Below are 11,397 nucleotides of genomic sequence, written 5' to 3' on the forward strand. Positions count from 1 at the left end.
TGGCTGGTACAGTGCCTATGGCTGTCAGGTACAGGGCCGGTGGGTGGCTGGCTGGTACAGGGCCTGTGGGTGGCTGGCTGGTACTGTGGCTGGTTGGCTGGTACAGGGCCTGTGGATGTGGCTGGCTGGCACCGGGCTGCTGTGGGTGGGTGTGTGGCTGTGATACACTCCAGCGAGACTAGTTCCGACTCCAGACGAGACTGTCCAAGGTGAGGGAGGTGGCCTAAGAAGGCAGAATGACGTCACAAAAATATCGGCCAGTTTCGGGGCCGATAACGATATATCGGGGAAAGTGCATATCGGCCCCCGATATATCAGCCTTGCCGATAATCGGTCTATCCGTAGTCTTTAGTACTTCTGAGTCAAAAACTAGCATGTGCAGTAAATTAGATATTTTAGAATAGGAATAAATCAAAGAATAATTAACCACTTTGCGACCGCTTTACTGCAGGGTGGCCGCTGTGCGCAGGATCATGTATATATATATATATACTGTACGTGATCCCTCACTTCCGGGTCGTGAGCCCGAATGAGCGCTGCTGGCATCTCTCTCCCGCTGTAATTGTGCTCAGCAGGTACCGCGGACTCAATGTCCGCCAGCACTCGCCGACCGTTCTGTACACAGGCAGTCTCCCTATGTATACAAGGCAAATTGCCATTCGGCAAGGTCAGTGTAGCGCTCCTTCACATTGGTGGTCAGTGTTGTGCCCCCCTTATAATGGTGGTTTGTGTAGTGCTCCCCTTTACAATGGGGATCCGTTTAGTGCTATTGGAGGTCAGTGTACTGCTCCCTCACATTGAAGGTTAGTGTAGTGCTCCCTCACATTGGAGGTCAGTGTAGTGCTCCCTCACATTGGAGGTCAGTGTAGTGCTCCCTCACATTGGAGGTCAGTGTAGTGCTCCCTCACATTGAAGGTTAGTGTAGTGCTCCCTTACATTGGAAGTCAGTGTATTGCTCCCTTACAATTAGTTTAGCTTGTAATCCAAGAAAACTGTCCCTTATGGATTCTGACCAGTACCATCTATCTTTCAGGTCTGCCCCAGCTGCCGGCCCTCCTGCTGCCCCTGGAGAAGGAGGAGCACCCCCAGCTCCCCCCAACCTCACCAGCAACAGAAGGCTTCAGCAAACCCAGGCACAGGTCGATGAGGTGAGTAGAGAAGAACACAGGACGTAAAGCCATATTAATCTTGTAGTAATTCTGTGTATCTTCAGTGTCTTTTCCTCCTGCCCCACAGGTTGTGGATATCATGCGCGTCAACGTAGACAAGGTGTTGGAACGAGATCAGAAGCTGTCCGAATTGGATGACCGTGCGGACGCTCTGCAGGCCGGAGCCTCGCAGTTTGAAACCAGCGCCGCCAAACTCAAACGCAAGTACTGGTGGAAGAACCTCAAGGTGAGTTTGGAAGGGGTCTTTAACAGAGTGTATGGATTCTTCCCCCGGGGACCACAACAGTCCTGTGATAGATGAGTAGTGGTATGGATCCATGTGTGCCTACTATGTGACAGCGAGATAATGCTTCCCTGCTTGAGGGAGCAAAGTAATGCTTGCTGTGTTCCCCAGGAAGCATCTGAGATACACCTAACTTGGAAATCTTCAGGGAAATACATCCAGGTCCCTAGTGAGAATTGCACAGCTGTACTAAGGATTCAGCACCTGGATGATATATTTAGAGCACCCCACGTTCTTTGTACATGTATCAACTGTAAGAAAAGTAATTTGAGTGCTGCAAAAGAGAAAGTTTAGTGCAAGAGTTGGTGAGCATCCCCAAATGTTTGTCTTTTACACCAATCACATCATTAGAACATCAGCCCAAGGGCAGGTTTTAAGAAAGAGGAGCAGTGAGGGTGACAGAAAGGAGGAGTAGAGCCAACAGATGGTCACACCGGAAGAGTTAGAGTGATTCCCTCTCTTGTGGTTCCTGCTGAGGCATTGGAGAGATGGTGTGCCTACATGTTTAAAAACAATACAGAGTTCTTACCCACCATTCATCCACAGCTATCAAAAAATTAAAAAGTATAACAGTCCTGTCTCTGGTTTGCAGGGCCGGTGCTTCCACTAGGCAAACTAGACAGCCGCCTAGGGCGCATTGCAACCTAGGGACGCAGCCATGAGTTGGCACTCTCTGTCCATCATGAATGATCCTTGTGAACTGAGGGGAGGGGGCGGCAGTTGGGGAGGAAGAATGGACAGAGGAAGATGCCAGGTGTCTGGGGCAGTGGCTGAACTACCAGGCCCTGACTTTCCACCACTGTTGGAGGGGGGGGGGCAAGAGGCAGGAAGGGAGCCCACAGGAGTGCTGCCTGCATGATGATCCTCTTTGGCTGGAGCTGAATGGTGTAAACCCTGGGCAGGAAGTGACTCTCTGCAATGAGCTGGTGGGCAGCCGTTCATTTCCCTGGGTCGGTATTAAGCAGGGAGCGGAGGAGAGCTGAACCTGACCCCAAGCTTGGCACTGGAGGGTGGCACCTTTACTGGAGCAGAAACGACGAGGAACTGGAATGGTCTGAGGAGGCTTGGGATTGGGGACATGCAGAGTTCTCGGACTGCTGCTTCTCCCTTCACCAGGAGCCAGTTGGAGCTGTGGTGAGCATTGTGGTCCAGAAGAGGAGCATCCTAGAAGAAGGAATCAGCAGAATCACGGTGAAGGAGGGCAGAGTGCGGGCCACTATCTTCATACCGCCCAGTGAGTGTACCCAGAACAGGGGATCAGGGTCCCTGGGTGTGACATGGAGGTTCCCTGGTGTGAAAGGGAATCAGGGTCACCACGTGTGCCATGGGGGATAGGGGTCACCAAGTGTAACAGGGTTTCGGGGGCACCTGGTGTGCAATGAGGAATTGGGGTCCCTTGCTGTGCCATGGGGGACTGAGGTCCCCAGGTGTGACATGGAGGAACATCAGGGTCCCCAGGTGTGACATGAAAAAACATCAGGGTCTCTGGGTATGACATGGAGGAACATCAGGTGCCCCTGGTGTGACATGGAGGATCATCGGGGTCCCTTGGTGTGGCATAGAGGGACATTAGGGTCTCCAGGTGTGACATGGAGGAATATAGGGATCACTGGGTATGACAGCATAACATAGAGGAGCCATCAGATCAGGGTCACTGGGTATGACATAGAGGAGTTTTTAACCCCTTCCCTTTTTATTTTTTTGGGGGGCGGGGGGCGCAAGTAGCTGGTCTGGCCTAGGGCGTAAAATAGTCTAGCACCGGCCCTGCTGGTTTGTTCTTCTTTTTTTATCCCGGGTCTTCTGCTTGTATTTTACCTTGCCCTTTGGTTTAATCATGTTCATTCTTCACCCTGATCCCTCTCCTTTATCCTCCCTTTGTTTTCCAAACCCCAATCTTGTTTTCTCTTACGTCCTCTGACAGTCGCCGCCCACTTATATAGTCTTCACCAATGGGTATTGACCTCTTATCCACAGGAGCAAGCTAGGCATAAGACTTGTTAAGAACAAAGCAATTTACTTAGACACACCTGTAGGGGGCTGTCCCTTTGGTCCAATACCCCCCTGCTATCAGCCTTCCCAACTCAGTTTGTCTTCTGCCTAGTTAAGGAGTAAGATAGGCTCTCCCTGTGCTGGGGCTACATGTCTCAGCCTTTCTTCTGTTTTATTACTTTTATTTTCTGCAAAATCTTACAAAGTTGATGTTTTGGCATCAGCAGATGCCTCCTTTGGCCGCAAAGTTCTGTGTGCGGCAGTACCTTGAGGGGGCCTTGGCTTTGCCGGTCCCTGACGGTTGGGGTTGTTTTCCCCTTGTTTATTTGCTTTCCTGGGTTGTTGCTCCAGTTGAGCTTTTTTGTTACCCAGTGGGTTTACCTTTCTGTTCAGGTAAGGTTTCTTTCTCTGACCTGGGTGCTGCGTTGCCTTTGTGACGGTTGCGCTTCCCACCCCTCATGTCTACACTGCTTTGGGACATCCCATTGGTGAAGACTGTATGAGTGAGCAGCGACTGTCAGAGGACGTAAGAGAAAACTGAATTTTTGTAAAATCTTACCGTAAAATTCCTTTCTCTGAGTCCTCTGACAGTCGCCGCCCCCGCCCCTCTTTTAGCAGGGGGGTATTGGACCAAAGGGACAGCCCCCTACAGGTGTGTCTATGTAAATTGCTTTGTTCTTAACAAGTCTTATGCCTAGCTTGCTCCTGTGGATAAGAGGTCAATACCCATTGGTGAAGACTGTATGAGTGGGCGGCGACTGTCAGAGGACTCAGAGAAAGGAATTTTACGGTAAGATTTTACAAAAATTCAGTTTTTTTTTTTTTACTTTTTTTTCTTTTTAAACCTTGCTCCTGCTTCTCCTGGGCCTTCCTCTGTCCTCCACCTTGTCTGGTCTTCGTGTTTGTTCATGCTCACCCTAGGTTTTCTTCTGTCCTCCACCTATTTTTTATGTTCCTTTCTGCTAATCCTGGGTATTTTTTTGGCCTCCTTCTTGTCTGTTCTTCATATTTCTCTAAGTATATTACGTATAAACAAAAAAACAACTTAACATGTTGGAAAATTCTATTGTATCTGCCTTGGCTGTTCTTCCTAAGTGGAGCCCTTTGGCTTTACAGTTGACCATTATCAAGGAGATATCATTGCCAAATTCTTAGAACTGTTTTCCCTCAGTTCCCATACTTGCATACTGTATCTGCTGTTCCTCAAAATTCCACATTACACTCCACAGTATAGAGCTACACTGGATTCTTATGGCACTTTTCCACTGCAAGTACCGGCTCGGCTCTACTCGGCCCTGCTTGGCCCGGTTTGGTTTTCCACTGCATGGTACCGCATGGTACGGTGTTGGAACGGTTCGGTACGGTTTGGTATGGTTTGCTTTTCCACTAAAGTAGTACTAAAGTAAGTGGGTGGGATAACAACGATTCTCTGACCAATCAGTGGCTAGTAGTGACAAACAGTCAGTTGCATGCAAAGGATTGTGGGATATGGTACCGGTATGGTACCTCTTGGAACCACAATCGAGGTGGTACTGTTTTAGCGAGCCGTATTGTTCGGTTCCATGCAGTGGAAAAGCGCCGCCGTACCGTACCGTACCGTACCGAATCGTTCCTACACAGTACCATGCAGTACCAGCAGTGGAAAAGCACAAAAGCGAGCCGAACCGTTCGGTTCCATGCAGTGGAAAAGCGCCATTACTGCCCAATAATCTGAGATAAGTTGTTTGAAATCAAAAAATATCTCTAACATAACTCAGTTTATGAAGGTCCTCCATTGGTTAGAACAGTTCATAGTGGGTGGTGTTCTGTCTAGCACTTCAACGCTCACATAGTTGTAGATCCATTGGTGTCATGACCCGTAATGCTCAATACGATGCTGCCCTTCTCAAGCGGGGAAACTCCAGACAAAACTGTAAAATGAAACAGGAGGGCGAAAAACGCCTAGTGCATTACCACCACCAACTTTTATTATATACAAAGGCCAAAAACATACTCACAAACATGAGAAGGAGCAAGCGTTTCAAAACACAGCTCCATCTTTAGGCGATGCCAAATTCGCTGCGGTTGGATGGTTGACACATTTTGGGGGACATGCCCCCCTCTTCAGAGCTAAACCAACCTGGTGCAGTTGCAAGTGGCTTATCAGCTCCACCCTGGTCATTTTGGAAGGGGAGGTTCCTCGTAATATGTGAACATTTAAATTGTGGAACTGCACCAGGTTGGTTTAGCTCTGAAAAAGGGGGCATGTCCCTTGAAACGCGTTAGCATTCAACAGGGCTTTTTTTCTCAGAGAATAGGTGCAGGAACTCCCCCTTTCCGAGTCACCCCTTTTCTCTGCCCCCACCCACCTCCGAGCACCATTCCTTGGGTCCAATCCCCCTACCCACCTTCCAGTACTGCCCTTTTAGAGAATACGTATCATTTAGTTTTGCTAAGTAATTTGTATAGAATTTGGAAATGATAACAAGAAAAGCAGTACAATAGATCCCCTGCAGCCAGTAACAATAGGGCCCTTGCCAGCAACAATAGATCTCCCTAGCAACAATGGACAACCCGCAACAATATTTTCCCCCTAGCATCAATAGACTCTCTGTTAGCTAGCAACATTAGACCCTTCTCTCAAAAGTAGATCTCTCCCAGCAACAACTGATCTGCAAAATTAGACCTACCCCCAGCAACAGTAGGTCCCCCACCAGCAATAATAGACCTCCTCAGCAACAATAGACCCCCCTGCAAAAAAGGATCACTCCAACTAGAATGGATCCCCCAATCAATAGACCCTGCAGCATACCCCAGCACCCCTTGCGACTACAAACAGTCAATGCTGGAGGTGCCGGAACTGTGTTCCCCCCGCTTTCCCGCTGAAAAAAAGCCCTGGCATTCAAACCGCAGAAAATATGGCATTGCCTAAAGCTGGAGCTGTTTTGAAACGTTTGTTCCTTCTCATGTTTGTGAGTAGGTTTTTGGATTTTGTATGTAATAAAAGTTGGTGGTGGTAATGTGTCTTTTTACAGTTATATAGGTGGTGTTTTGCTTAATGTGACTTAATGTGACATATCATTAAACCATCTCTCTCTTCTCCATCTTACTCGTTGTGTTTTTCTCTCCTCAGATGATGATCATCATGGGAGTGATATGCGCCATCATCCTCATCATAATTATTGGTGAGTTATTGTCCTGTTGTGTGTCAGTGTTTTTAGTCTATGTGTTTTTATATATATATATATATATGTGCTGCTTGTTATCTGTGCTGTATACAGATGGCTGACTATACTAACCTCTTCTTTTTCTCTCGCTTCTTTCTCCCAATGCTCCCCTGCTGTGCCCATCCCATCCTTGCATCTACTGTACGTACCACTCACCTCGTCCTCCATCTTGGTCTCATTTTTTATATTTATTGCTGGTTTTCTCCTTATCCTCCATCTTGTCTGTTCTTCACCCTCATCCCTTATTCCCTACTACTCCATCTTGTCTGTTCTTCGCCCTCATTCCGTATTCCCTACTACTCCATCTTGTCTGTTCTTCACCCTCATCCCTTATTCCCTACTACTCCATCTTGTCTGTTCTTCACCCTCATCCCTTATTCCCTACTACTCCATCTTGTCTGTTCTTCACCCTCATTCCGTATTTCCTACTACTCCATTTTGTCTGTTCTTCGCCCTCATCCCTTATTCCCTACTACTCCATCTTGTCTGTTCTTCGCCCTCATTCCGTATTCCCTACTACTCCATCTTGTCTGTTCTTCACCCTCATCCCTTATTCCCTACTACTCCATCTTGTCTGTTCTTCGCCCTCATTCCGTATTTCCTACTACTCCATCTTGTCTGTTCTTCACTCTTGTTACTTGCCCTTTATCACACCAACTTGTATTTTCTTGATCCTCACCCCTTGTCTTTCATCACTACATCTTGTCGGTTTTTTACTCTCATCCCTTGTCATTCATTACTCCATCCTGTCTGTTTTTCACCCTTATTCCTGCTAATCCTGGGTTTTTACTTGTGTCCTTTGTTTTGGTTTGTTCTTCCTTTTTATACTGATCCTGGATCTTCCACTTGCTTTCTACCTTCTCTAATATTCATGCTTGTCCTAAACCCTCTTCATTCTTCACTCTCATCCATAATCGTCTTGCATCTCTTTGTCTCCAAAACCTTGATCTACTTTGTTTTTCCAATTTTGTTTTTGCTTCATCTGGGCTTGTCTGTATGTAATTCATGATTCTCTGTGCTCCTGTTTATTCCTCACCCTCATTCCCGATGGTGGTGTATCCTCCTTTGCTTCCAAACCTCCATCTTGTTTCTTCTTCAACCTTGTTCTTGCTCCTGGGCCTTCCTCTGTCCCTCATCTTGTTCTTTATATTTTTTCCTACCTATCCTGGGTCTTCTTCTATCCTCCATCTCGTCTGTTTTTCATGTTCGTTCCTGGTCATCCTGGGTCTTCTTCTGTCCTCCATCTTGCCTGTTCTTCATGTTCATTCCTGCTCATCCCGGGTCTTCTTCTTCTGTCCTCCATCTTGCCTGTTCTTTATATTCATTCCTGCTCATCCTGGGTCTTCTTCTATCTTCCATCTTGCCTGTTCTTTATGTTCATTCCTGCTCATCCCGGGTCTTCTTCTTCTGTCCTCCATCTTTTTCTTTATGTTTTTTCCTGCTAATCCTGTGTCTTCTTCTGTCCTTCATCTTGCCTGTTCTTCATGTTCATTCCTGCTCATCCTGGGTCTTCTTCTGTCCTCTTTCTTGTTCTTTATATTTTTTCTGCTAATCCTGTGTCTTCTTCTGTCCTTCATCTTGCCTGTTCTTCATGTTCGTTCCTGCTCATCCTGGGTCTTCTTCTATCCTCCATCATGCCCGTTCTTCATATACATTCCTGCTCCTCCTGGGTCTTCTTCTGTCCTCCATCATGCCTGTTCTTAATATTCATTCCTGCTCCTCCTGGGTCTTCTTCTGTCCTCCATCATGCCTGTTCTTAATATTCATTCCTGCTCCTCCTGGGTCTTCTTCTGTCCTCCATCATGCCTGTTCTTAATATTCATTCCTGCTCCTCCTGGGTCTTCTTCTGTCCTCCATCATGCCTGTTCTTAATATTCATTCCTGCTCCTCCTGGGTCTTCTTCTGTCCTCCGTCATGCCTGTTCTTAATATTCATTCCTGTTCCTCCTGGGTCTTCTTCTGTCCTCCATCATGCCTGTTCTTAATATTCATTCCTGTTCCTCCTGGGTCTTCTTCTGTCCTCTATCTTGTTCTTTATATTTTTTCCTGCTCATCCTGGGTCTTTTTCTATCTTTCATCTTGCCTGTTTTTCATGTTCGTTCCTGCTCATCCCGGTCTGTTTCTGTCCTCCATCTTGCCTGTTCTTCATGTTCTTTCCTGCTCATCCCGGTCTGTTTCTGTCCTCCATCTTGCCTGTTCTTCATGTTCGTTCCTGCTCATCCCCGGTCTTTTACTGTCCTCGATATTTTCTGTTAATTATGTTTCTTTCTATTAATTTTTGGTCTTCCTTTATTTTGTCTGTTGTTTGTCCCCGATTGTTCTTCACCTTTCCTCATTACTTTGTTCTTCGCCTCATCTTTGCTCTTTGTTCCTGTTCATCTTCTCTTTGTATTTGCTCTTGCTCACCCTGTTCTCTTTTCCCTCAACTCTGATCTTTTGTCTTTTTCTTGTCTTGATTATGTCTGTTCCATATTTTTCTCCATTTCTTTGTTCTTCACCTTGTCTTTGTTGCTGACCCTTGTTCTTGTACCTCACTCATTTTGTCTTACTCATCCTTGTACCTGTCATTTTTTTTCTATCATTTGGGCTCATTATGTCGCTGCCACTTGTCCTTTTCATTCTTCCACCTCAAATGTTTCATCTCTCCTCTGCATCCCAACGTTTCTGCTTTTTTGTCCCCCGCAGTTTATTTCAGCACCTAAGGACAGAGTCACACTATCTCCCCGTCTCTCTGTCTCTTTTTCTCCCCCTTCGCCGGATCTGTCATCTACCCCAGCTGGGACCAGACAAAAAAAAATCTTCTACATAAAACTCCCCCCTCCTGCCTCTCCCCCCTCCCCTTTCTAACATAGGGAAGTGGGGACCCCTGCCCCAATTAATTGTGCAAAAAGCTCTCTCCCTCCTTACTCTCCCCTGTAAATACCCACTGACTGAAGGACCCCCCTAACTTATATACACACACATATATATATAATATTTAATTTGTCCGTGTGCAGGTTTTTTTGTTCCCCTTGTTTCCCGTGAAGCTGTGTGTCTGTGCTGTTTATAAACCCCCCAAAGGGGGGAGGGAGGGGCAATTTCTTCCCAGAACTGGTCTCTATTCACCCCCTACTGAAACAAGTCCGTCTTTTTTTTTTTTTTTTTCTGATTTCCGTTTTTTAATTAATTTTTGTCAATTCAGCAAGAGTGGCAGTTGAGGATTTAATGGAGGAGGATGGTGTGTGTGCGTGTGTACAGTATGTATGTGTGTAAAAAAATAAAAAAAAAAGATATATATATATAAATATAAATCCTCTGTATTCCCCTTTCCCCTTTCTGTATGCCCATGTGTCTCCTCTTCTTATAGATTTCCTAAAAGACGGGGGCACAAGTACAAGACAAATGATCTGTGCTGCCATATTTTCCCTGATTACTCTGCTCCAAAGCATTCTCTTTTTTTTTGGGCGGGGTCATATGAGTTGGTTGAGTGATGCCCCTTCTTCTTCCACTACTCTGGAGGGACGTAGTGTAAAGAAGTGGGCTAAAACTACTCTGCAGCCCCCTTGTTTTCCTACTTTGACTGTGGTAATCCGCTGGCGTGCCTTGCAGGAGGCAGAATCGCCAGAAGGCGCAGGGATAGCAGAGGGAGCTGGCCAAGAGAGATAAGAGTGTAAGCTTGCTGTGTGTGACTTGGGGATCAGTGCAGACGATAGAAAGGGCAGATTTGATTCCCCGCCACCTCTTGCCACTTATGAGGGAAGTGGCACTAAGGGTGGCGTTGGCTTCTGCTTCTGTATACCCCACTGGCAGATAATCCAACAAAAGGGCGTCATAGCCATTGCCTTGCTTCTACTCGATAAGGTCGAAAAGGGTATCTTGGTGGGAGTAGCTGTGTCAAATCCCAAAACCCCCCCTACACAACTCCATGACTGTAATAGCAAGAGAGGCGCCATTTTGTCCCTTGCCCCTTCTAACCAATCCCTGCATGGGACCAGTCACCTGCGACCAGCTAGGGCAAAAAGGCACATACCCCACAGAGATGTCTCCAACCTGGTCCCTTTTCCTCTTGTGCCTGATTGCCCGGTTCGCCCGCAATGTCTCATGAGGAGGGAGGGGGTGAGTGTGGCCAGGGGCAATAGGATAAATCCCCCCTCTCTCCTTTTTACTGCCCTCAATTCCCCCTCCCCCTCCTCTTATTCCCACAACATAAATATTAAAATAAATGTTGTTTAACCAAAAATGTTCTGTGTTTGTGGCTCATTCTTTCTGATGGGGATGAGGGAATGTTTTACGTGTATGGAAACCCTAGCAAAGAACTTCTTTTTTTTTTACTTTCAATAATAATGGAATTATTTATAAAGCCATCCAGAACAAAGGAGACCATCGTAAAAAGCTAGCCAGACGGTAACTCAACATTGTCAACATTATAATGGTATGCCAAAATAACGCAAAAGCACAATATTCCGAGTGGGCAGTGGTGATACGGTGAAGCAAAAGTCACATATATGGGATCATTTGGATCCGAATTAGGCCCCCAACTGTTTCAGTGGTCTTCATCTACATTGCTGGGTTGTACATCAGCCAACAACATAGATAAAAGGAGAAAGAGATAAAAGACGGAAGAGAAGAGGTAGGGTAAAAATGAGGAGTAAAGGATCCCAAGGACTGTAGAGCCAATCACCAAAGAATTTATTTTATTTGCTCACTTTTGATCTGTTAAATTGTATGTCTAGCCATATTTTTTATGAGTTTTGACAAGAGTATGGAAAAAT

At 46.3% G+C, this 11,397-nt stretch overlaps 1 protein-coding gene across 1 annotated transcript in view; it reads left to right on the forward strand.

Moving 5' to 3' along the window:
* Positions 1–10,865, forward strand: part of VAMP2 (vesicle associated membrane protein 2) — a 71,000-nt gene extending 60,135 nt beyond the window's left edge. Inside the window, exons 2-5 of the mRNA XM_082255095.1 lie at positions 1,034–1,148; positions 1,237–1,395; positions 6,554–6,605; positions 9,332–10,865. Coding sequence (XP_082111221.1) covers positions 1,034–1,148; positions 1,237–1,395; positions 6,554–6,605; positions 9,332–9,348 — 343 coding nt within the window. The 3' untranslated portion in view covers positions 9,349–10,865. The remainder of the gene's footprint in view (positions 1–1,033; positions 1,149–1,236; positions 1,396–6,553; positions 6,606–9,331) is intronic.
* Positions 10,866–11,397: the final 532 nt, after the last annotated feature.

The sequence above is a fragment of the Pelophylax lessonae genome (genome assembly GCF_965119305.1).
Source record: "Pelophylax lessonae genome assembly, chromosome: 4".
NCBI classification, from domain to species: Eukaryota; Metazoa; Chordata; class Amphibia; order Anura; family Ranidae; genus Pelophylax; species Pelophylax lessonae.